Raw genomic sequence first — 26,872 nt, forward strand, 5'->3', positions numbered from 1 at the left:
CCCTAGCAAATCCTAACCGGGGGAGAGGGAGGGAGGGCGCCAGGGTCTTTTTGCGGAGTTGAGCGAGACAGGAGGTTTGAGTCTGGGGGCGGCTTTAGCCGGAGGGGTCACCGCCAAGGTGCGGGGAAGACTCTGCCCTCTTTGCAGGACTACAGTACCTATTTTGCCCGGCAGGAAGCAGGTCCGGCCGCCCAACCAGTCACATACACAAGACACGTACCCCTCCCTGGCCACCGGCCGCTCCCCCTCGATTGATCGCTCCCGTGGCAGGGGAGGAAGAGGAGGAGGAGAGGACAAGAAGGAGGAAGGAGAAAAGAAAGAGAAAGAGGAGGAGGAGGAGGAGAGGAGGAGGAGGAGAAGCAGGAGGAAGAAGAGGAGAAAGAAGAAGAGGAGGAGGAGGAGGGTTGGAAAAGGAGGAGAAGGAAGGAAGGAGGAGGAGAAAGAAGAAGAGGAGGAGGAAGAGGGTAGTAAGAGAAGGAGGAGGAAGGTAGGAAGAGAAAGAAGAGGAGGAGGAAGAGGAGGAGGAGAGAAGGAGGACAAGAAGGAGGAAAGGAGAAAGAAGAGGAGGGGAGGAAGAGGAGGAAGAGAAGCAGGAGGAAGAAGAGGAGAAAGAAGAAGAGTAGTAGTAGGAGGGTAGGAAAAGGAGGAGGAGGAGAAAGAAGAAGAGGAGGAGGAAGAGGGTAGTAAGAGAAGGAGGAAGAGGAGGAGGAGGACAAGAAGGAGGAAGGAGAAAAGAAGGAGAAAGAACAGGGGAGGAGGAGGAGGAGAGGAGGAGGAAGAAGAGGAGAAAGAAGAAGAGTAGTAGGAGGAGGGTAGGAAAAGGAGGAGGGGGAAGGAGGAGAAAGAAGAGGAGGAGAGAAGAAAGAGAAAGGAGGAGGAGGAGGAGGAAGGAAGAGAAGAAGGAAGAAGAAGAGGAGGAGGAGAGAAGGAGGAGGAAGGGTCAGCCTGGCCGGCCCGCCCGCCACTTGTTGCCGAGAGGAGGCGGGGGTCTCGGGCGAGGGCGGGCCGGGGAAAAGCCGCCCCCCGGCCGCCCAGCTCGCCCACAAGGCTGCGAGGCGGAAGGGCCAGGCGCGCTCGGAGCCACCTCCAGCCGGGGCGCTGCGCTCCACCTCCCCCGCCGGGACCCCGGGCGTGGCCGGCTGCGGGGGAGCCCGCCCGCCCGCCCGCCAGCCCACCCTCCGCGGCATGGGCGAGGACCCCAGCCTGGCCGCCAAGGCCGCCCTGGTAAACCGCCCTGGGCGCCGGGGGCAGCGGGGCGAGGGGCGCGAAGACCCCCGCGGGCCACTTCGGGGCTGGGCTGGGCAGGGCAGGGGGGCAGCTGCGGCGCCTCCCGCCGGGCGTTTTGGGTGGGGGTCCCTGAGCGTCTCTCTCTCTCTCTCTCTCCCTGCAGGCTGCCAGCGCTTTCTCGCCCTCGGCGGGGTCCTGCTCGGGGGTCCGCGGCGCCGGGGCGCTCCGGCTGGAAGCGGTGATGGAGAACCTGCAACGGGCGCAGGCGGCGCGGCTGGAGGAGAAGCTCCGGCGGGCGCAGGGGGCTCAACCCGGCGGCCCCCCGGCGGCCCCGCTGCGCCCCTTCTGCGGGGGGCTGCCCACGGCCCGCGGCCCGCCGCCCACCCGCCGCCAGAAGGAGGAGGAGGAGGAGGAGGACGGGCTGGACCAGGAGGAAGAGGAGGAGGAGGAGGAAGAAGAGGAGGAGGAAGAGGAGGAAGGAGCCGTCGGGTCCCGGCCCCGCCACGCGCAACGCCCGGTCGCCCACGCCGGCTTGACTTCTCCGCCTCCCCCGCCGCCTCCCCCGCCGCCCCACGAGTGGACCTACGAGGAGCAGTTCAAGCAGGTCAGCCCAAGCCGCGATCCCGCGTGGGTCTCCGTCGCGCGTGGGACTCGGGGCGGTCGTGGGGGGGGGCTCTCCGGGCTGGCCAACGCGCTTCCTTCTCGCGTGTCTCTTTTGCAAAGTTCGGCCCCGGCGCTTGCGTCCTCTCTCCCTCCCTCGCCCCATGGCCCCTCCCTTCTCCCACGCGTGGAAAGTCGCGGCGTGGAATCCTGGCCTTTTTCTTAACTCGCCCAACTTCGGGAAGGCATGCCGCGAAGTGGGAATAGGACGGCGCTTCGGGAGCGTCGGGGATAATGCGTGGGTGGGTTCCCCACGGAGACACGCGGGGATGTTCAAGTGAACCTAAACTTGGTCCGTGTAAAAAAAATTGCATCCCCCCCCCCCTTGGAATTTACCTTCCCCTTTCTTGGATCGCCTTCATTATTCAGATTATTTTGGGCTTGGAAACGTCTCTCAGGTTTAGTGCCGGCTTTCAAAAGCCAAGAAGAATAATTTAAGGAGTTTGAAGAATTCATTGTTTCTAAGCTATTATATTTTGGGGATTTGTGTTTTGTGTAAGTCCCCCCCCCCCCCGTGGGTCTCCTTGAATTCACAGGGATTTTAGAGGCAGACTTTCTAATTTTTCACTTTGCAGAATTTTTTATTGATGTTGCGTTGAATTAAGCTTGTCATCCTTTCATACACATACATACATTTTATCAGTCCAGTAACATACAAGGGAATTTCTCCCGGAGTTTTAAAATCCCTGGCACAGCAATCTTACGAGGTAGGCTGGGGTGAGAAAGGGTACCACCCAGTGATCTTCCTGAATGCCTCAGAAGAGAGCACTTCTGCTAAATTAATGCCTTTTTGCAGTATTCATTCGTCCCTGCCTTACAGTTATTCTCAGCGGGTGTGGGATTTTGGTTTGCTCTCTCTGCTTAGGGGGCTGCAAAAGAGGGGGCAGCCCCCTATGCTGTGACCAGCTGCTTTCCATCTGCTATTTCGAGGGTGTTTATGTGAGGGACCGTGTAATCCTTGGACTCTCTTTGCAATGTAAATGCTTGTTTTCGGGATCTCTTTTATAACTTCTCAGCTTTTGACTGACCCTTCAACTAGTTTAATGAGGGTGCAGATCCTGTCTCTGCCTCCCCTCTGTTCCTCCCCCCCCTCTTAATTCTTGGGCTCTTTCTCAATACTAATTTATTTTTAAAGTTACTTGCCTTCTTTATATGTTGTATATTGGGTTTTATGTTTTTAATATAATTTATTGTACACTGCCCAGAGTCCCTTTGTAAAGGAGATTGGTGGTTTTAAAATTAGATGATAGATAGATAGATAGATAGATAGATAGATAGATAGACAGATGCGATAGAGAGAGAAAGAACAAAATAGTATATATGTGTCTATGATAGATAGGTAGGTAAGTAGGTAGGTAGGTAGATAGATGATACATAAAGGATATAGATAGGTTAAATATATAGAGATAGAATAAATAGATGAGAAAAATGAGATATAGATAGATAGAAATAGGATAAATACAGAGAGAAAGAGAAACAGTATAGATAAAAAGATGAGAGAGAGAGAAATAGTATATATATGGTGTGTGTGCATGTATGTTAGATTAGATTAGATTAGATTGATAGATAGATAGATAGATAGATAGATAGATAGATAGATAGATAGAAATAGATGGGATAGAGAAAGAACAAAATAGTATATGTATGTGTGTGTATGATAGATAGACAGACAGACAGACAGATGGATAGATAGATGATACATAAAGGATAAATATAGATAGGATAAATATATATAAATAGATGAGAAAGATGAGATAGATAGATAGATAGATAGATAGATAGATAGATAGAAAGAAAAAGAAAAAATAGGATAAATACAAAGAGAAACAGGATAGATAAAAAGATGTGTGTGAGAGAAATAGGATATGATATAGATAGATGGATAGATATATAGGTAGAATTAGAATAGAGAGAGAAATAGGATAGATACAGAGAGAAAGAGACATAGGATAGAAAAATAGATGAGAGAGAGAGAAAGAAAGAAAGAAAAAGAAAGAAAGAAAGAAAGAGAAAGAAAAAGAAAAAGAAAAAGAAAGAAAGAAAGAAAGTTTTTCCTTATAAGGTATTTGTTATCCCAACTCTCCATCCCGTTCCTGATTCCTTCTTGTCCATTCTTCTTCTTCTTCCAAACATGATCATTTGAGCGGCTCCAAAAACTTGTCCCCAAGGACAATTTGAGTAAGTTAGAATTCAGTTCTTATCAAGTGGTGGGGCAGAAAGCTGAAAAGTGACAGCCCACCCCTGCGGTCCACGGTTCTTTCTCCCCACCCCCACCCCCCCTCCTGCTTGGGTCCAGAGCTGCCTTTTTTTCAGGGGCGGGGGAGGGGAGCACTTCCTGGCAGGGAAGCTTGCTTTTTGGCAGAAGGTGGTGGGAGCGGAAGCTAATTTGGAAACAACATCTGGGACCCCTGTTCCCTACCCCCTCCTTTGCAGGTGCCCCCCTCCCATAGGGAAGCTGGATTATCTCTGTTATATGAGTTTAGTTTGGCCTTCAAAGCTACCAGTTTATGTTTAACATTTTGATTTGATGTGTCTGTGTATGTTTGAGAGAGAGAGAGAGAGAGATTTTTCAAACAACACAACTTCTCATGTCTATCTGTCATCTTAAGATGCCCTTGACATGCCAGAAGTTATTATTTTTAAAATGTGTATTTATTTTTTATTAAATTTATTTTAATACATTTATTAATCGGTATTAAAGGTTTAAATATTAAAGGTTTAATCGACCTTTAATTTATTAATTGCTTTGAAATTAGTTACTTTAATAAATATATTCATCCAACATCAAGTCTTCTAACATCATCCTGAGATGGCCCTTACGTGCCAGAAGTTATTATTTTTAAAATTTGTATTTATTTTTTATTACATTTATTTCTTTAATAAATTAGTTTATTTTATTAAAGTTGCTTTGAACTTAGTCATTTTTAGTAAATATGTGCACCCATCATCAAGGCTTATCATCTTGAGGTGCCCTTTACATGCCAGACTTTATTCTTTATTAAATTGATATTTATATGTTTGTTTAATTTATTTTTAAGAAGTTAGTTTAATAAAATCTTATTTCATTAAAGTTGCTTTGAACTTAAGTCATTTTAATAAATATGTTCACCCATCCCTCTTGAGCATATATACTACTGAGAACTGATTCTTTTTCCTTTCCCAAAAACATTTGGTGAACATTTGCTGGATTCCGAGTTTTCACTCTTCCCTCTTCAAATTCTCCTCGTAGTCCTGCGTCCCATTTTATATGGAACTGGGTGGTTGGAGGAAAGGCAGGTTTGGGGTGGGTGGGTGTCTATCCATCTCATGTCCTGGCCTTATCGGATAAGTCCATTTTCTGCATTTCTACAGAAATTGTACTTTAAGCCAACCTTTGAGTACAGCAACCACATGCCTGCACACCAGTTAATTAAGGTTTGCGCAAACCACTCGGGGCAACTCAGGGAAACCTCGCCGTTCAGCCTTTAGTGACCTGATTGTGATTTTTGCACGGATTTAATTTCTCTGTCGTTAAGACGACAGCGTCCGAGTTGTCAGAGGCCAGAAGGGTAAACGAAAAAGAGGGAATCAGGTTGCTCCGAAATTTCTTCCCTATCCTTTTCTGAATTCAAAATAGAATGCTTAATGGTAATTTTATGGTTCTTTTTTTTTTGGCAAAGACCACAATAGTTATCCAACCTCACCCAATTTTCCTGGACTTGGTTATTATTTATCCATCACTTTCATATATATCTACCATTTGTGGTTTCACATCGCCTCCCTGGTTCCTTTTCAGCAGCATCTCTCGGGGTTAAGAGAGACCGGGTGGGGGGTGGGGTGGGGTGGGCAAAGATTGCCAGTGTGTTTCATGGCTGTTTTATGGCTTAAACCCGGGTCATTCTTGATCCTTCTTTGGACTCAAGATCCTAGATCTGTTTTGACAAAACCAGAAGAGTTCCCTGCTGTTCTGGGTTGGTGATGAAAGAGAACAATTTTCGGAAGTAGAAAAATTTTGATGGACAGGTGTCAGAAGTGATCACAGAATGGAAACAGGCTAATATATTATGCATATGTATGCATGTGTATTACAGGGAGAGAGAGGGAAAAAAAAGAGAGAGAAAGAATGAGAGATAAAGATATGAAGGGGAAAAAAAAGAAGAAAATGTGATTTTCTCCCCCAATGCTGTTCCATTTTTCCCCCTAAGAAGAAAAATTGATTATTACAAAATATTTCCTTTTTAAAATATTTATTTATTTATTCAATTTCTATAACTATCCATCTCAATCAATAACTCTGGGTGGTTTATCGTTTGAAAAATATATGACAATTAAAAGGCTTCTTCATTTCATTCTAAAAAAGATTTTGGAAAGAATAACAAACATCCCAGATAAATATACCTAGCAGCTGAGATACTAACAATATCTAAAATGGTGTTAAAAGTCAGAAATTGTAGGAGTGTTTTATGAAATTAAAAAGAAAAACAAGCATAAGAAAAATGAGGAAATGCTTGTTTCATCCGAGAGGACTTTCTATTTTTAGAAATTTATTCTCCTTGTAAATTTCTGAAATAACTGCGAATAGGGACACGAATCTTGATCCAATTGGCATTTCATTGGGCAAAATGTGAGTTTTCTCTTGTTGATTTTTCTCTGGAAATCTGTTCTCAATCGCTTTCTCGAGGAAAAAAAAATCCAGAACTTGCTGCTCTCATTTCCAGATTTAATTTTCCTTGCCAGCTTCACCTGAAGTGCCGACTATAAAGAAAACCTTGATTTTCTTGCACTCAGAAACTTGGAGCGCCATTCCTCGGAACCTTTGGAAACAAGATTTTCCAGAAAATTTAACAAATAAATAGAAAGCTAAAGAAAATAGATTACCCCAATGTCATTGTCATGGACACAAAACCTACTGATTTTACAGATTTTGCATTTTTATAAAGCGATGAAGTGAGACTATGCCTGCAAAGCGGCTTAAAGAATTAAAATATATATATTTAAGGAATAGGTCATCCCAATTGGGTAACTTTCAGGCTGGAACAATAAACTAGGATGAAAAGAAAAACATTATCACCCAAGAGAAACCACGGACAATTGAAATGTACCATGCAATCTAACCCAATTCCTGGTGAAAAAGCCAGTTTTTAAGAGGTGACTTCAACTGGGGCAGAGAGTGGCTGTATGAATTTTGGATGGAAGGGAGTATGGACTTATCCCCACCCCTGAAAAGTCTTTTTTTTTTTCCCTTCCAGGAAACACATGGTCTACTTACGTGTATAATATACTTAATATACTTATGTGTATATTTACCTCTATTATGGTGCATTCTTTGCTAAATCTTACCTTGGCTTATTGCTCAATCATGGTGCATAAAAATGTCTTTTACTTGGAATATCGCATCGCATACAAAAAAGGAGATTGAAACTCTGGAAAGAGTGCAGAGGAGAGCAGCAAAGATGATTAGGAGAGTTGAGGCTAAAATATCTAAAGAACGGTTGCAGGAATTGGGTATGTCTAGTTTGATGAAAAGAAGGACTAGGGGAGACATGATAGCATCTCCCAATATTTGAGGGGCTGCCACAAGGAAGAGGAGGTCAACCTATTCTCCAAAGCACCAGAAGGCAGGACAAAGAAGGATGGAAATTAATCAAGGAGACAAGCCACCTGGAATTAAGGAGAAACTTCCTAACAGGGAGATTAACCAGTGGAACAGCTTGCCACCAGAAGTTGTGGGTGCTCCATCATTGGAGGCTTTTAAGAAGAGGTCAGACAGTCAATTATCCAGAATGATATAGAGTTTCCTGCTTGAGCAGGGGATTGGACTACAAGATCTCCAAGGTCCTGTCCAGTATTATTATGTTTTTATGTTTCTTTTAATCCACAATATGCATTTGCACCACAAGAAGTGAAGGAGATGCCCAGCAGATACAATGCGTGTTTCATGACATCATTTACACAGTGACCTAAGGACAGGTGTGACATTACTCTACCTCCCTCTCCTGTAGATAGATGTCCACCTAGCAGCTGGGGCCAATAATGGTGTCAATCAGTTTTCTACATGGCACGGACTTAAAGTACGATGGGCGGGGTAGAAATGGGATAAATAAATCAATGTATTTCCACACCAAAATTGGCACGGTGTGACAAGGGCCCCCGGTGTGTTATTTACCACGGGTTCATCAGAAAGCCACAGGAATGTGTGACTTACCACAAGCTCTGCAGGGTGGATCCTGGATCTCCTGGACCCACCCAGAGAAGTTAGTGGCTTTCTCTGCCTTTCTTTTTCAGTTGTCCCTTTTGCATGCTTCGATATCAAGACTCGGAGAAATGAGAAGATTGCAAAGGGTCGGATTTTGCAGGCTAATTAAGGTGTCTGTTGGATTTGGAGGAGGACTTGAATCGGTTCCTTTGCCTCTCTGGAAAGGGAGGGGGGGGGTCAACCATTCAGGATGTGCATATTGGTGTGGTTGTCACCTTGTTGTCATCAAAAAACCGGTTATTTCCTCCAGTGATGTTAAGACTATTCTCTAGAGCAGTGTTTCTCAACCTTGGAAGCTTGAAGATGGGTGGACTTCAACTCCCAGAACCCAGAATTCTGGGAGTTGAAGTCCACCCATCTTCAAGCTTCCAAGGTTGAGAAATACTGCTCTAGAGCGAGGGTCTCCAACCTTGGCAACTTTAAGACTTGTGGACTTCAACTCCCAGAATTCTTCGGCCATGTTTTTCCACCTTGACAACTTGAAGATGGGTGGGCTGCAATTCTCAGTATTCTTTAGCCATCCATGCTGTCTGGGGAATTCTGGGATTTGAGCCCAGAAGTCCACCCGTCTTGAATAGAATAGGAAGGGAGCTTGGAGGTCTTCTAGTCCAACCCTTTGCTCAAGCAGAAGACCATATATACCACCCCAGACGAATGACGGTCCAATCTCTTTTTACAAATCTCCAGCGATGGAGCACCTGCAACTTCTGGTGGCAAGCTGTTCCGCAGGTGAATTGGTCTTCCATCAGGAAATTTCTCCTTGGTTCTAGCTTGGATTTCTCTTTCAGCGGACTAACAAGAGTTGGAAAGGACCTTGGAAGTCTTCTAGGCCAGAGGTGGCCAACCCCTCCAGGCTGTGGCCCACTACCGGGCCTTGAGCCATTTGGAACCGGGCTGCTGAAGTGGCAGGCAAGCGTGCGCACGCATCCCCACTTCTGCAAGCAGCGGGCAAGCGCAGACACATGGGCTGCTCACGCCAAACAATTCCACCTCCGTTCCTTCCCCCCTGGGTCCACAAAACCAGAAAGGTTGGGGAAATCTGTTCTAGTCCAAACCACACTCGAGCAGGAGACCCTATTATATTTCAGACAAGTGGCTGTCCAGTCTCTTCTTAAAATCCTCCAGTGATGGAGCACCCACGACTTCGGAAGGAAAGCCGCTCCACTAGTTAACAGAATAACAGAATGAAGGAGTTAGAAGGGTCCTTGGAGATCTTCAAGTCCATCCCCTCCTCAAGCAGGAGACACTATACCCCTGATGGCGAACTTATGGCACGCGTAGCCATATTGGTGGGCACGCGAGCTCAGCTCTCAGCTGATTTTCGGGCCGTCTGGGCCCGCCAGAAGTAGGGAAACAGCCCGTTTCTGTCCTCCGGAGGGCTTCTGGGGGGCGGGTGGGGAAGGCCATTTTTGCCCTCCCCAGACTCCTAGAGAGGCTCTGGAGACTGGGGCAGCAAAAAAACGGGCCTTCTGGTCCCACCGGAAGTTGACAAACAGGCCGTTGCTGGCTTCCGGGTGTGTGGGGAAGGCCGTTTTTGCCCTCCCCAGACTCCTAGAAAGGCTCTGGAGCCAGGTGAGAGAGAAAAACGGGCCTACCGGGCCATTGTGTGCCAGGAGCGGGTGGACGGGGGGGGGGGGTGTCACGCACATATGCGTGGGGACGGGGCACATAGAATTATGGGTGTGGGCATGCACGCGCGAAACCCCCCTCACCCCCCCCCCCTCCTGGCATGCGATGGCATAAAACCTAGCCATCACTGCACTATGCCATTTCAGACAAATGGCTGTCCAGTCTTTTCTTAAAAACCTCCCCCGTCGGAGCACCCACAACCTCTGGAGGCAAGTTGTTCCACTGGTTAATTGTTCTAACATTAGGCCTGCTTTTTAGTGCTTGAATTGAAGGCCAGCCATCAAACCCTGGAGGTTGATTTGAACCAGAATAGAGCTGGAAGGGACCTTAGAGGTCTTCTAGTCCAACCCGCTGCTCGAGCAGGAGGCCCTCTACCATTTCAGACAAGTGGCTGTCCAATCCCTTCTTGAAAAGCCTCCAGTGATGGAGCAGCCACAACCTCTGAAGGAAAGCCATCCCACTGATTAATCGATGTGGATTACAGAAAAAGAGAGTTGGAAGGGAACTTGGAGGTCTTCTAGTCCAGCCCTCTGCTCAAGCAGGAGAGCCTCTACCATTTCAGACAAGTGGCTCTTCTTAAAAACCTCCAGTGATGGAGCACCCATGACTTCTGGAGGCAAGTTGTTCCGCTGGTTAATTGTCCTCACAGTCAGGAAATTTCTCCTTAGTTCCAAGCTGCTTCTCTCCTTGATTAGTTTCCATCCGTTGCTTCTTGTCCTGCTCTCAGGAGAATAGGTCGACCCCCTCCTCTCTGTCATATCCCCTCAAATATCGGAAGACAGCTATCCTGTCACCCACCCTGGCTGTGCACCTGAGAAAGTGTCCCCGTGCAGCCCTTTGCAAGTGCCTACAGGTGGGAGAAAGCAGGTGGGCGCCGCTCGGGGAAGGAGCTCAGCTGGCTAGCGGCCATCTCTGCCTGGCTGGAGGGCACCAGTTGGGGAAGGCAGAGAGAAGCTCCTTGTGACGGGAGCCCAGCCCACCCACTTCAGGCGTCCCTTGGAAAGGACTTCCGGAGCTCTACTGGGGGGGTGGGTGGGGGGTGGGACGGGGGGTGGGTGGGAGAGGCTGTCATTCTTAGAGCTTTCCATCAGAATTCCTGGCAGGACACGTGTCCTTGGGAATTAGGAAATGGAGCTGTGGGTCTCGGGGGTTGTTTATTTAAAGGGGGGATGCTGGGTGTTTGACCTGTTTGGGGAAGATAAGGAGGTGGAGAGGGCAGCCGAGGGAGGGAGGGGGCCGTTGGGGCAGGGCCGGAGCAGGCTAAGGCCCCTCCACCATTCCTCCCTCGCCTGTAGTGACTTCCGGGAGTCTTTTGTCCCTGGTGTGTTTTGTTTGTGTGTGCATGGCAGGTTGCCTGTTTGTTGGCTAATCTCCTAATCTACAGTAGTTGCAGGGTACTCCGATTTGCAAATTTGGATGGCTTCGTCTTCTGGATGCATCTGTGTGACCGGGAAGCGGGGAACACGGGGAGCAACCCTCAAGCGAACCCCTGCGATGTCACCTTCGCCCTCGTTTAAGATCGAGCCTTGGGTTCGAGTGACGGGGACCTCCAATCCCGCGATGTCACAGGGTTGCAGAGTTCACCGCTTTTCTATTTGCGCCACCCATTCCTCGGTGAAGCAAGGACCCCAGAAGAAAGCGTGGACTTCTTATTTGTTTAGTTGATCTTTAGCCCGCTCTTATTAAATAACTCAAGATGGAGAACATACCTAATACTCCTTTCGCTTCCTGTTTTCCCCACAACAACCCTGTGAGGTGGGTTAGGGAGGGAGGGAGGGAGGGAGGGAGAGAGAGAGAGAGAGAGAGAGAGCAGTCCAAGCAATGTGCCAGGGTTAAGGTGCCCATTGCGCCTGGCACATGGTTAAAGGGTTGGTTGTGAGCTTGGTGCCTGGATGGACCTTGGGAGTCCAGCAAATTAAAGGAGAATACAAATGGCCACCTGAAGCCTCCATCTGTGAGAGAGGGGTGTTTGTATGTGTGTGTGTGGGTTTAACATGTGATAAGGAGACAAACCAACAGACTGGGGGGTCCTTGGTGCTCTCTGAACTTGGTGGATTTCATTGCAGACGTTCCATAACCCAGCAGTTCATCAGCACTGATGATGTTCCCTAGTTGGGTCATGAAACGTCTGCAAGAAAACCACCAAGCTCAGAGAGCACCAAGGACCCCACAATTCTCGTCCTCCTCCTCCTCCACCTTTCCACAAAGTCCACTCCCTTCTAACCCTGATGATGTTCCCTAGTTGGGTCATGAAACATCTGCAAGAAAAGCACCAAGCTCGGAGAGCACCAAGGACTCTATAGTCCACCCCTGAGCCACACATTTTCTCTTCTCTTAATAAATAAACTCTGTCCGTGCCTCATGGGATGGGGAGGACCTGAGCCAGCAGTGCTTAGCTGACTTGAAGGTGGGCAACTCTTAAGTGCTGCTTTCTGCAAAAGCTGACCCAACAATTCAACCAGGGCGTTGTGCGCTTAAATTATGAGCATTTTAATATTCAGGGAGGGCAGAGGAAATAAAAATTAGCTCTTAAAGCAACTGAAGAAGCCAGCTCTTGAACGGAGCGGGGTCCCCCTTCATTGTTGTCTTCACACAACTTATTTACCCAAGTTAGCTATACACAGAACACAACAAAACACGACAGGATTTGCTGTTCTGCACAGCGTGCTAAGCTCGCTTAACAGAACGGGAATTTCCACGTGATGCAAACTCAGGCTGAGAAGTTAGTCTGTTGCGTGAACCCACAAAATTCAAGTAACCGTGTTAAGCGCAGCTTGTAATTTGCTCCTTGGAGTCTTGATTTACTCTCTGTGCTTGGAAGCAGGGGTGAAATGCTCCCGGTTCGGACCGGATCGCCCGATCCGGTAGCGATGATGGCGGGTGGTTCGGAGAACCGGTAGCAAAAATCCCTGCACCCCTCCCCCCATGCTCAGCTGAGCATCAGAGGCTTTTTTTTTTTAACTTTTAAAAGCATTTTTTCTACCACCTCTTCCGACGAAAAAATGTTTTTAAAAGTAAAAAAAACAAAGGCCTCTGATGATCGTGTGGCTCAGCTGGGATCGTCAGAGGCTTTCCAAAGCATTTTTTTCTGCAACCTCTTGGCCGAAGAGGTGGTTAAAAAAAATGCATTGAAAAGTCTCTGACGATCCCAGCTGAGTTGCCTGATCAGCAGAGAGGCTTTTCAAAGCGTTATAAAAAATGCTTTGAAAAGTTAAAAAAAAGTTGGCCACACCCACCCAGTCACATTAAAGCCCTCCCCCCCACAAGCCACGCCCACGGAACCGGTAGTAACACATTTTACATTTCACCCCTGCTTGGAAGGCGCATACAGATAGTCCTTAGTCAATCACCATCAATCAGAAGAGAGCTGGAAGGGCCCTTGGAGGTCTACTAGTCCAGCCCTCTGCTCAAGCAGGAGACCCTAGACAGAATGACAGAATAACAGAGCTTGGAGGGCCCTTGGAGGTCTTCTAGTCCAACCCCCTGCTCAAACAAGAGACCCTATCATTTCAGACAGATGGTTGTCCAATCTTTTCTTAAAAACCTCCAGTGATGAAGCACCCACAACTTCTGGAGTCAGGTCATTCAAAGTGAATTGTTCTAACTTTAAAGAAACGTTCTTTAGACCAACCATTTTCTTCTCATTGTTCTGGCAACTGGCTGGGGCGGGTCTCTGACCATTCTCCACAGCCATCTCACCACAGGACAGGAGTGGGGCAAGGGCGGGACCAGAGTTACACTAATATCCAAGAAATGGGTTGGACTAGATGACCTCCAAGTTCCCTTCCAACTCTATTCATCTGTATTGAAAATAGAATCATTAGAGAAAAGGATGCCAAAGGAGCAGGGGTGAAATCTGAACCGGTTTACTACCGGTTCGTTGGCTGCCCATGCGCAGTGCGCACCACGCGTCAAATAATAATAATAATAATAATAATAATAATAATAATAATAATAATAATAATAATAATAATAATAATAATAATAATAATAATTTTATTTCTATACCGCCCTTCTCCCGAAGGACTCAGGGCGGTGTACAGCCAATTTAAAAACACAAGACACAACAATGATTAAAAATTAAAATAATTAAATAGATTTGGCTGATTTAAAACCCCAAAAATTTAAAATACCCCAATTTAAAATCGTTATGTTAACAGCCCGGCCTGGCGGAACAACAGGGTCTTCAGTGCGCAGCGAAACACCCGGAGGTCGGAGATCTTACGTATTTCCGGGGGCAGTTCGTTCCACAGGGCTGGGGCTCCCACAGAGAAGGCCCTCCCCCTGGGTGTCGCCAGCCGACATAACTTGGCCGATGGCACCCTGAGGAACCCCTCTCTGTGGGAGCAAACTGGTCGGTGGGAGGCTATTGGTGGCAGAAGTCGGTCTCGAAGGTACCCGGGTCCTATGCCATGGAGCGCTTTAAAGGTGGTGACCAACACCTTGAATCGCACCCGGAAGACCACCGGGAGCCAGTGCAGCTCGCGCAGGAGGGGTGTCACGTGGGCACAATGGGTTGCGCCCATAACCACCCGCGCGGCCGCATTCTGGACCAGTTGGAGCCTCCGAGTGCTCTTCAAGGGGAGCCCCATGTAGAGAGCATTACAATAGTCCAGCCGGGAGGTGACAAGGGCGTGAGTGACCGTGCACAGGGCGTCCCAGTCCAGAAAGGGCTGCAACTGGCGGATCAGGCAAACCTGATAAAAGGCCCCCCTGGCCACGGCCGTCATGTGCTCTTCTAAAGACAGCCGTGCGTCCAGGAGGACACCCAGATTGCGAGCCCTCTCTGTGGGGGGCAAAGATTCACCCCCAATAACCAGCGATGGCACCTGCTGACTATATCGGGACACCGGCAGCCACAGCCACTCGGTCTTGGACGGGTTGAGTCTGAGCCTGTTCCTCCCCATCCAGACCCGCACGGCCTCCAGGCAGCGAGACATCACATCAAGGGCATCGTTGGGGTGGTCTGGGGTGGAGATGTACAGCTGAGTATCATCAGCATACAGATGACACTTCACCCCAAAACCACGGATGATCTCACCCAGCGGCTTCACATAAATGTTGAACAGGAGGGGCGAGAGGACCGACCCTTGCGGCACTCCCCATGCGAGATGCCTCGAGGTCGACTTCTGTCCCCCTGCCAACACGAACTGCGAGCGGTCGGAGAGGAAGGAGGAGAACCACCGCAGAAGGGTGCCCCCTATTCCTAACCCTCTCAACCGCCGCAGCATGATACCATGGTTGATGGTATCAAAAGCCGCTGAGAGGTCTAATAGGACTAGAAGTGCGAGGTGCGCGCGCGTGTGCACGCCAAAAGGAGGCATGCGGTAAGTACAACAGCGCGCGAGGGGAGGGGGTGATCAGCTGTGGTGAGCAATCTTTTTTTTTTTTTAACTTTTAAAAGCATTGCTTTTAAAAGTTAAAAAAAAAGCCTCTGACGATTGCGCGGCTCAGCTGGGCATATGGGTGGCGGGCGCAGGGATTTTTGCTACCGGGTCTCCGAACCACACGCCGCCATCGCTACCGGATTGGGCGATCCGGTCCGAACCGGGAGCATTTCAGCCCTGCAAAGGAGGAACAGAAGGAAACGTGAATGGCAAAAATGAAAATAATTTTGTAATATATTTTTAATAATTCAATAAAATGGTTGATTTTTCCCGGAGTGAGTTGGCTGTGATGTGTTGGCCATAGTGAATTGGCTGCAGCAAATTGTCCCATTCCTCTCTCTCTCTCTCTCTTTCTCTCTCTCTTTCCTTCCCTCCCTCACTCTCTCTCTCTCTCTCTCTCTCTCAATCTCTCTCAATCTCTCTCCTTCCCTCCCTCCCTCCCTCCCTCTCTCTCTCTCTCTCTCTCTCTCTCTCTCTCTCTCTCTCTCTCAATCTCTCTCTTAAACGCACACACACACGCACACAAACACACAGCATTGCTCTGGGCCAGCAAGGTTTGTGATTTTTCTCAGGTGACGTCAATGCACGGACCACCTGTGGCCCTCTCTCCCCTGCCCTCCCAGATGCAGGCTGGCCACCTCCAACCCTTCCCTCCCTTGGTAAATGTTTGACAAAGAGGGAAGTGGCCCTCCCTCTCCCCCCACCCCTTTAACCTGACGACCTCTGCCCATCAATCAGCTCGCCCCCTCCTCTCTCTCTCTCTCTCTCCCCCTCCGGCCTGTTGCAAAGTCTCCGCATGTCCAGTCCAGCTGCGTTAGGCTACGCGGAAGGGCAGCTGGAATGTGGGTTAGGGCTGGGCAGGACCCGGGGTCCAGCAGCTGCAACAGGCCTTAAGGTTTCTTTACCTTTTCCTGAAAGAAGGGACAGGGAGTTTCTCGGAAGTTCTGCTCCCTGCGTATTTCTCCAGCTTCTCTAGATATTAACTTGCGAGGAGACCCATTGCGGTGCCCGGGGCTGCACGGCAAATGGCTTCCAGATGTCCGTCCAAAGGAGCAGATGTGACACACAAAGCCCGATGGAGCTATCTTGGTGCATCAGGAAGGGGCTGCCACAAAGAAGAGGGGGTTGACCTGCTCTCCGAAGCCCCCGAAGCAGGGGTGAAATGCTCCCGGTTCGGACCGGATTGCCCGATCCGATAGCGATGGAGGCGGGTGGTTCGGAGAACCGGTAGCAAAAATCCCTGCCCCCCCCCATGCCCAGCTGAACCGCACGATCATCAGAGGCTTTTTTTTTGTTTTAAATGGCTCTGACGATCCCAGCTGAGTTGCCTGATCGGCAGAGGCTTTTAAAAGAAAAAAAGCCTCTGCCAATCAGGCAACTCAGCTGGGATCGTCAGAGCCTTTTGAAAGCATTTTTTTACAACCTCTTCACCGAAAAAATGGTTTTAAAAGTAAAAAAAAAAAAAATGGCCCCACCCACCCAGTCATGTTACCCCCCCAAGCCACGCCCACAGAACTGGTCGTAACAAATTTTGGATTTCACCTCTGCCCTGAAGGCAGGACAAGAAGCAATAGGTGGAAGATCATTAAAGAAAGAGAGGCAACCTAGAAGTAAGGAGGGAACTTTCTGACACAGAGAACAGTTAACCAGTGGAACTGCCTGCCTCCAGAAGTTGTGGGTGCTCCAACACTGGAAGTTTGGAAGAAGAGATTGAACAACCCTTTGTCTGAAATGGTATAGGGTGTCCTCCTTGGACCAGAAGGCCTGGAAGGTCTTCTAAGTCTTCTAACCTGGTCTTGTCTTCTAGTCTAGTCTTGGAGTAGAAGACCTAGATGGAGTAGGGGGTGACATGATAGCAGTCTTCCAATATTTGAGGGGCTGCCAGAAAGAAGAGGGGGTCAAATTATTCTCCAAAGCAGCTGAAGGCAGGACAAGAAGCAATGGATGGAAATTAATGAAGGAGAAGAAGCAACCTGGAACTAAGGAGAAACTTCCTGACAGTGAGAACAGTTAACCAGTGGAACAACTTGCCTCCAGAAGTTGTGGGTGCTTTCAAAACAAGACTGGACAACCATTTGTCTAGAATAGTATAGTGTCTCTTGCTCGAGCAGGGGGTTGGTCTAGAAGACCTCCAAGGTCCCTGCTGACTCTATTATTCTAAGTTCTCCCTCCACAGTCCTCCCAGCTGTGGTATTCTGAAGTCCTTTCTTGTTTCTCCATTGTTGGAGACAAAATGCAAATCAGCCTAATTAATCTCTATGCTTTTCTGACTACCAGCATCTGGGATCTAAGGTGGTTATTTCCAGTTCGCATCTGCCCAATGTTTAATGCATTGCAACATTCCCCTCCTATTTGCTATGACCTGTTTGCATCATGCAGATTAAGGATGTGTCTGAATTTTGATTATTAGGACACATCTGTCCTACATTTCCAAAATCATGGGGGGGAAATGCAACCCTTTATCTGCAGTTCCGTCTTCCTATCCCTTAAATCTTATCTAGCCTCTCTCCATTCTTGCTCTGTTTTCACATGTATTTATTTTATATAGAAAATGCCTTTATTATTTTTACAAATAACTCAAGGAAGTGAGCACACAAGTGGGTTGGGCTGAGAGGGAGAGGGACTGGCCCAAAGTCCCCTAGTTGGCTTTCATGCCTAAAGTGGGACTTGAACTCCCTGTCTCCTGGTGATTGGCCCAAAGTCACAGAGCAGGCTTTCATAGCTAAGGTGTTGCTAGAATTCACCATCTCCTAGTGATTGGCCAAAGTCACACAGGTGACTTTTATGCCTAAGGCAGGACTAGAACTCACTGTCTCCTGGTGATTGGCCCAAAGCCATCCAGTCAGATTTCAGGATTAAGGCAGGACTAGAACTCACTGTCTCCTGGTGATTGGCCCAAAGCCATCCAGTCAGATTTCAGGATTAAGGCAGGACTAGAATTCAGTCTCCTGGTGATTGGCCCAAAGTCACAGAGCAGGCTTTCATAGCTAAGGTGTTACTAGAATTCACCATCTCCTAGTGATTGGCCAAAGTCACACAGGTGACTTTTATGCCTAAGGCAGGACTAGAATTCAGTCTCCTGGTGATTAGCCCAAAGTCACCAAGCCGGCTTTCATGCCATCGGTAGGACTAGAACTCACAGCCCTCCTCCCTCCCCTCCCCAGTTTTTAGCATGGTGCCTTAACCACTAGCACAAATTGGCTCTGTTCTTGCATATTTTCTTGGAATGTAAATTTCCAAATCATCTTTAGTCCCAAAGGTGTTTTTTCAAGAGGCAACTTGAATTTTCTGGGTTTTTTTCTTGGAAGACGTTTCTCTTCTCATCCAAGAAGCTTCTTGGAAGCTTGGAGGTGAAACGGAGAAAGTCCCGGTGCCTCTTGAAAAAGCACCCTTGGGACAACCAGGACCTGGACTGACGGAGAATCTCCATAAATATCTAATCGGTAAAACCCCAAATCAAAGTTTCATTCCCACCCCCCCACCCGGACCTCAAAGATAAAGCCCAGAAGCGGTTTCCAAGGAGAAACCAAAGTAATTGTGTGTGTCTTTTTTTAATTGAAGTAGACAATTTAGCCTTCTCTGCATATACTCCATCAGCTTTTTTTTTTTTAATTTGATTTATATGCCGCCCTTCTCCGGAGACTCAGGGTGGCTTACAATGTGCTCAGCAATAGCCTTCATCCTTTTGTATATTTATACAAAGTCAGCTTATTGCCCCCACAATCTGGGTCCTCATTTCACCTACCTTAGAAAGGATGGAAGGCTGAGTCAACCTTGAGCCTTGGCGAGATTCGAACCTGCAGAAATTGCAGGCAGCTCTGTTAATAACAGGGTGCATTAAACCACTGTACTACCAAGGCTCTTTTGTACCCCTTCTCATCCATGGTCGGCATCGACGTGGCCTTCATTTTTGGGCATAAGGTAATCTTGCTCTGGTCAACATATATCAGGGGTCTCCAACCTTGGCAACTTTAAGACTTGTGGACTTCAACTCCTAGCAAAGCTGGCTGAGGGACTCTGGGAGTTGAAGTCCACAAGTCTTAAAGTTGCCAAGGTTAGAGACCCCTGACATATATAACATCAACGTTCCAATTCCTCCTCGCCCCACCCGCTTTCCATGAAACCCCAAAGAAAAAAACAAAACCACATAAATGTGGACACGGTCCAGCTTGAGCGTGCTTCCACCCTGCTCTTCACTTTGCAAACCCTCCGTGGCCTGAGTTGCAGGACGTGCTTGAGGGGTGAGTCACCAAGCTGCGGCTTGTCCCTTACGCAAGCAAGCATCGCTGGCAAGCAGAGATTGAAGGCTGATAACCAGCCAAACGGGAATCCGGAACTGCCTTATTCCTTGCAGGTACTAAGAAATATAAAACCTTCAAGGTTGGCCATCCATCAGTTTAACTCTCTCCCGTCCGAAGGACATCAAGAGTTTTGATTCCTGGTGGGGGTGGTGGTCTCCCTCCTAGGTGGAGGGGGCTTTTGATTGGGGTCTGGTTAGGTTGGATTGGGAGGGGAACGTTGAAAAGGTGGGATGGGGGCATTTCAGTGGGGCTGAAATGAAACAGATCAGGGGTGAAATCCAGCAGGTTCTGACAGGTTCTGGAGAACCGGTAGCGGAAATTTTGAGCAGTTCGGAGAACCGGCAAATGCCACCTCTGGCTGGCCCCCGAGTGGGGTGGGAATGGAGATTTTGCAATATCCTTCCCCCAAGAGTGGGGAGGGAATGGGGACTTTGCAGTATCCTTCCCCTGGAGTGGGGTGGGAATGGAGATTTTGCAGTATCCTTCCCCTGCCATGCCCACCAAGCCAGGAGGGGAAAAAAAATTGGATTTCACCACTGAATCAGATGCAACTGAGCGCCTTTTTTGGGGTGGGTGGGTGGTTTCTCGTCATTCACAGACTTCCGAGGTGCCTTTGATAGCAGACAGGACGGATTCAGGAGTAGCGAAAATTCTGTGCATTCGGAATAATGGAGTCGGGAGGGACCTTGGAGGTCTTCTAGTCCAACCCCTGCTCAGGCAGGAGACCTTACCCCATTTCCGACAAATGGCTGTCCCCTTTTTTCTTAAAATCCACCAGTGTTGGAGCACCCACAACTTCTGAAGACAAGTCATTCCACCAATTATTGGAATAATAGAGTTGGAAGGGACCTTGGAGGTCTTCTAGTCCAACCTCCTGCTCAAGCAGGAGATCCTGTACCATTTCAGACAGGTGATGGTCCAGTCTTTTCTTAAAATCCTCCAATGATGGAGCACCCACAACTTCTGAAAGCAAGCTGTTCCACTGATTAATTGTTCTCACTGTTAGGAAGTTTCTCCTTAGTTCAAGGTTGCTTCTCTCCTTGATTAGTTTCCATCTGTTGCTTCTTCTTCTTCTGCCTTCAGGGGCTTTGGATGGTTGACCCCCTCTTCTTTGTAGCAGCCCCTCAGAAATTGGAAGACTGTTAACATGTCACCCCCAATCCTTTTCATTAAACTAGACGTACCCAATTCCTGCAACCGTTCTTCATATGTTTTATCCTCCAGTCCCCTAATCATCTCTGTTGCTCTTCTCTGCACTCTTTCCAGAGTCTCAACCTCTGTTTTATATCACGGCGACCAAAACTGGATGCAATATTCCAAGTGGGGGCTTACCAAGGCATTATAAAGTGGTTGTCAAGGTTCCAACTGACAATCCCAACCAAGCACCATCGAGACGTTCCAATCTCCTAATGCAAAACTTTATTGAATACATTATTTCAACACAGATGAAAACAAAACCAACTCTGGTTAATTCCCGCGCAAAGTCATATAGTTAAAGAATAGACTTTCCCCTCCCTTGATTAGTGCATGTCACATTGTCCAATTGAGCATCAGTATACTGCTATGAAGGGACACAGTGGCTCAGTGGCTAAGACGCTGAGCTTGTCGATCGAAAAATCGGCAGTTCAGTGGTTCGAATCCCTAGTGCCGCGTAACAGGGTGAGCTCCCATTACTTGTCCCAGCTTCTGCCAACCTAGCAATTCGAAAGCACGTAAAAAAATGCAAGTAGAGAAATAGGGACCACCTTTGGTGGGAAGGGAACAGCGTTCCATGCGTCTTTGGCGTTGAGTCATGCCGGCCACATGACCACGGAGACGTCTTCGGACAGCGCTGGCTCTTCGGCTTTGAAACGGAGATGAGCACCGCCCCCTAGAGTCGGGAACGACTAGCACATATGTGCGAGGGAAACCTTTACCTTATATTGCTATGGGAAAATCTCTTTGAGGTTAGGAAAACACCTTACGAGGCCACCTTCTGCCCCCAGTAGCCTCTCACCGGCCACTACGCTCCCACAGAGAGGGTCTCCTCAGGGTGCCGTTGGTCAAACAGTGTCGACTGGCGGCCCCCGGGGGGAGAGCCTTCTCTGTGGCGGTACCTGCCCTTTGGAATGAGCTCCCCCCGGAGATACGGAGGATCCCGGATTTACGCACTTTCCGCTGTGCCCTCAAGACCTTTTTATTCCAACAGGCTGGCCTGGCCTAACTTCCTTTTAATTGTTAATTTTAATTGGTTTTTTTTAAAAACAGAGGTTTTAATCAGGATGGGCCAAATTTATTTAATGTGTTTTAAATTGTTTTTTAAATTTTATATTATATCTGTTTTATCTTTGGCTGTTCACCGCCCTGAGTCTTTCGGGAGTAGGGCGGTATATAAATCCAAACTGAACTAAACTAAACAACCTGTAGAAGTGCCCTTGGTTCCCATGGGTTGCCTTGGGTGATGTCTGGAGCAAGGTGGATTTGATTTAAATCGAGTTGATTTAAATCACAATTTAAATCATGATTTAAATCACTAGTAAAAAGGCTTGATTTAAATCAACTCGATTTAGATCCTAATTTTTAAAGAGCAACTGTCATCTCTGCTACTCCTTTGACCCGCTGTTGAGTCACCGATCGTCCCAGAGTTGCAGAATATACAGCCTTGTGCTACATAACTAAGCTCCATTTCATGCTGAATAAACTAAATTATTTATGTATCTTAAATAGAAAACTATCTTACGATAGATTTTTACCCCAAAAGTTTTTTATTAAAATAAATTCGATAAAAATCAAAAAAATCCGATTTAAATCAAAAAAATCCGATTTAAATAAAAAAAATCTGATTTTTTTTAATTTTTTTTTTTAAAATATTGATTTTTATCCACCCTGGTCTGGAGCCTGCATTCCAATTTCCTTCCCCTCCCCCCTGGTTCTTTGGCAAGCTGAGAAGTAGTACTGGTTGCAACAGGCTATTGCTTAACGCACTGTAAGCCGCCCTGAGTCTCCGGAGAAGGGCGGCATATAAATCAAATTTTAAAAAAAACAAAAACGCATAAGCGCACTTCGAGTGGTATCAACACTTCCCCTGATCTAGATTCTATCCCTCCGTTGACTCAGGTGGACTCAGCTGTCCGTCCTTCTGAGGTCAGCGAAACGAGGCCCCAGATTGTTGGGGGCAAGAGCTGACTCTGTAAACGGCTTAGAGGGGTCTTGTCAAGCACCGTGAAGTGGTATATAAGTCTTAAATGCTATTGCTATTGATGCAACCTAGGACTGCGTTGGTTTTTTTTTTTTGATGGTAGCAGTGCATGGCTGGCTCATATTTAAGTGATTGTCCACTAGGATTCCAAGATCCTCTTCTCTCTCTCTCTCCCTTTGGAGGATCCCACTGGATTCTTTTTTGACCCAAATGCAGCAAGGAAGGCTGTTAGGATATGGTTTGAGCCTAACAAGTTGTCCAGGCAATATATGGGTTCTGTGACTTTAATATGAATATGTATTGTGTGACTTTAAAGTTTTACTGCTGATTGATTGTAATGCTGAGTCATGCTGTAATTAGATAATCACTGGTTGTAAACGTATTTAAGAAAGGTACTGTAACGTATTCAGTTGATGATATGCTACCATTGTGTGTGGAGTTGCTATCATTGTGCTATCATCGGTTTGATGGATCTGCTACCATCGTGGTTTGTGAACCAGAGTGAGTTTGTTATTCTAACCAACTACTGTTTGTGTGGTAAGAAGATTCTTGTATCACTGGACTGATTTAACTGGCAAAGACTTGGATTGTTTTAAAGACTATGAGATTGTTTTTTTCACTATAAAGTAAACTTTTGATAAACCAGTTTGCACATCTCTTATTCATTGCTCTCAGCAACGTTTCTCTGTGCTCTACACTGTGCTGGTTGGTAACACAACAACAATATCCTTAACAAAGGCTATAATAGCGCAAAAGTTATTGTACTTGCCTTGGAAACAGCAGCGTTTAAATCCAGCAGAAAAGAGGGTGTAGGTGCCGGAGTAGGAAAGGGCCCCCCAGCTTCTAGCCTCCCCCACCCCCAGGCATGGAAGATCCCTTTTCGGGGGGCGGAGGGGGGGATACTTGGAACCACTTCCTCTCTCTCAACGCAACCTTTCAAGAGTGATTGAATGACAAGCAGCTGCATTTGGTGTGCAGGAAACGCGAATTGCCGCCCTGTTGCTTTGAGGTCCCTTTTATGAGACTCTGGGGGCTCCGTTGCTCTGCCCCTTGGATGCGCTTCCAGCCGCCCTTCAATTGTCCCTGAAATAAAGAGTGAAAAATCTGTTATCGATTTGTTGATTATATCGGTTTATGGAACCAACGGCAGGAGGCTCGGCTGGGTGGACAGATACGGCTTGGGTAGAGCCATTCGTACAACATGGTTGCAGTCCTTGATTTGCAACCGTTCATTTACTGGCTGTTCAAACTTACAAGGGCCCTGAAAAAGGTTACAGAAATTACAGAGTTGGAAGGGACCTCGGAGGTCATCTAGTCCAACCCCCTGCTGAAGCAGGATTGATACCTATACCATTTCAGACAGATGGCTGTCCAGTTTCTTCTTGAAAGCTTCCAGGGACTTATGGCCATTTTTCACACTTACGACCGTTGTAAGCATCCCCGTGGTCACGTGATCAATATTCAGACACTTGGCAACTGACTCGTACTTATGACGGTTGCAGTGTCCCAAGGTCACGTGATCTGCTGTTGCGACTTTCTGACGAGCAAAGTCAACGGGGAAGCCCAATTCGCTTAACAACCGTGTTCCGCACTTGTGTTTCACTTAACAATTCTGGCAGGGGAAAACTCACTTAACAACTGTCTTGCTTAGCAACATAAATTTGGGGGTCAGTTGTGGCGCTTGTGGCTTAAGGGTTGGGCAAAAAGGAACACGGTTGGTCAGTATGCTATGACCTCTTGGTTCAGTCGCTGGAGGTTTTCAAGAAAAGATTGGACAACCATTTCTCCAGGGTGCTGTAAGGTCTCCTGCCTTGCTCAGAGGGTTGGACTAGAGGACCTCCACGGTCCCTTTTTGCCCTGGGGTTCTGTGATTCATGAATGAAGCCGCAGAAACAGAAAAGCAGAGAAAGAGAGACAGAAAGAGAAAGAGGAAAAAAAAGAGAGAGAGACATAGAGAAAGAGAGAAGGAGAAAGAGAAAGATAGAGAAAGAGAAAGAGAAAGAGAGGAAGAGACACAGAAAGAGAAAGAGAGAAAGAAGAAGAGAAAAACAGAAAGAGAGAGAAAGAGAGAAAGAGAAAAAAGAGAAAGAGGAGAGAAAGAGAGACAGTATCCTTCCCACAGGAGTGGGGTGGAAATGGAGATTTTGCAGTATCCTTCCCCTACCATGCCCACCAAGCCACGCCTACAGAACCGGTAGTAAAAAAAAATGGATTTCGCCACTGCCCTGATCTACTGGGATTGACGTCAGCCTTACAAATCTGCCACGCTCTTTCAAGACGGACTGAAAATCTCGCCTTTATTCGTGGGGATAGCTCTGATCTGGGTGAAGAGGCTGCGTCAGGGCTGCCTCCGATCAGTTCCTAGGAAAGAAAACCCTTGACTCCATAAACTCAAGAGAAAAGATACTTTTACTAAAGAAAGAACTGAATGCAGGATTTTGCACTATCCTTCCCCTGGAGTGGGGAGGGAATAGGGATTTTTTTTTTAAAATTTGATTTATATGCCGCCCTTCTCCGGAGACTCAGGGCGGCTTACAATGTGCTCAGCAATAGCCTTCATCCTTTTGTATATTTATACAAAGTCAGCTTATTGCCCCCACAAACTGGGTCCTCATTTCACCTCCCTTAGAAAGGATGGAAGGCTGAGTCAACCTTGAGCCTGGTGAGATTCGAACCTGCAGTAATTGCAGACAGCTGGTGTTAATCACAATGCTATCAGTCTGCTGAGCCACCAGGCCCTGCCACGCCCACCAAGCCATGCCGGAACAGAACCGGTAGTAGTAAAAAAAAAGTAGATTTCACCACTGGCCTGATGTCCCCAGAACTGGGCTCGGTGTCGAAGCCGATAAGTCGCCGGACACAAGGTGCGATACGGAATTATACTTTTATTTTGGTACCAAGATATAAGGACCCTGGTTCGAAAAGCTGACCAAGGGCCCCGATTCGAATCTTACAGCAATGTTTATACTCAAGGGACGGGTCACATCCAACCTTTTGCCCTTCCCCTAATAATGCATGCATCACAGATAATATTGATTGGTTCTTTGGATTTCAGCCCCCCCCCAAACCTTTTTATGCTAAATAGCGACATGTTGCGTCACCTGTTTTTCACCCCAGGTCACAGGTATCTTGCAAAGTGTGCCCGCTATGTGGTTTTGGGGGTTTTTCTTATAAGCGAGCTATTCTTGTGTCTAATATCCTGGCTAGTGGTTTTCGAATAGGTAAGGTGCTATTGCAGAGCAGCTCAAGGCAGCACCCCCACCCACCCTGTGGACCCCCCGTCCTTCCGCAGAGAAAAGTAAAAGCAGTTTTTAAGCCTTTGTCTGAGGCAGCCCCCCCATCTCCCCCCCCCCGTGACCCCTGCCTCCTTCTGAAGTGAGAGAAGACAGGAAAGAGCAAAGAGGCTTAATTGTTTGTTGTAAGGCAAAGAAATGAAGACAAGAGAAAATGTTTTATCAGCGTTCATATTCCTAACTCTCATGTCCGTGACATCCACACATCTGGGTCCTATCTCCACATGTGACCCTTCCTCTGATCCCTGGGCCTCATCTGGACATACATCCCATCATCTGATCCTTCCTTCCATCCTTCCTTCCTTCCTTCCTTCCTTCCTCCCTTCCTTCCTCCTTTCCTTTCCTTTCCTTTCCTTTCCTTTCCTTTCCTTTCCTTTCCTTTCCTTTCCTTCCCTTCCCTTCCCTTCCCTTCCCTTCCCTTCCCTTCCCTTCCCTCCTTCCCTTCCCTTCCCTTCCCCTTCCCTTCCCTTCCCTCCCCTCCCCTCCTTCCCTTCCCTTCCCTTCCCTTCCCTCCCCTCCTTCCCTTCCCTTCCCTTCTTCCTCCTATCTTCCTTCCCTTCCCTTCTTCCTCCTATCTTCCTTTCCTTCCCTCCCTTCCCTTCCGTCCTCCTTCCCTTCCCTTCCCTTCCCTTCCCTTCCCTTCCCTTCCCTTCCCTTCCCTTCCCTTCCCTTCCCTTCCCTCCTTCCCTCCCCTCCCCTCCCCTCCTTCCCTTCCCTTCTTCCTCCTATCTTCCTTCCCTTCCCTTCTTCCTCCTATCTTCCTTTCCTTCCCTCCCTCCCCTCCCCTCCCTTCCCTTCCCTTCCCTTCCCTTCCCTTCCCTCCTTTCCTTTCCTTTCCTTTCCTTTCCTTTCCTTCCCTTCCCTTCCCCTTCCCCTTCCCCTTCCCGTTCCCGTTCCCTTCTTCATTCCTTCGTCTTTCTTTCTGTCTTTTCCTTGTTTAATTCATTATTTCCTTTCTACTG

At 47.7% G+C, this 26,872-nt stretch overlaps 1 protein-coding gene across 1 annotated transcript in view; it reads left to right on the plus strand.

Moving 5' to 3' along the window:
- The first annotated feature begins 1,170 nt into the window (after positions 1-1,170).
- The window catches only part of ARID3C (AT-rich interaction domain 3C), a 109,257-nt gene continuing 83,555 nt past the window's right edge, over positions 1,171-26,872 (plus strand). The window contains exons 1-2 of the mRNA XM_087885490.1: positions 1,171-1,224; positions 1,391-1,831. Of these exons, the coding sequence (XP_087741616.1) occupies positions 1,186-1,224; positions 1,391-1,831 (480 nt within the window). The 5' untranslated portion in view covers positions 1,171-1,185. The remainder of the gene's footprint in view (positions 1,225-1,390; positions 1,832-26,872) is intronic.

Source organism: Pantherophis guttatus, chromosome 2 (genome assembly GCF_059756535.1).
Source record: "Pantherophis guttatus breed Tessera chromosome 2, ASM5975653v1, whole genome shotgun sequence".
In the NCBI taxonomy this organism is placed as follows: Eukaryota; Metazoa; Chordata; class Lepidosauria; order Squamata; family Colubridae; genus Pantherophis; species Pantherophis guttatus.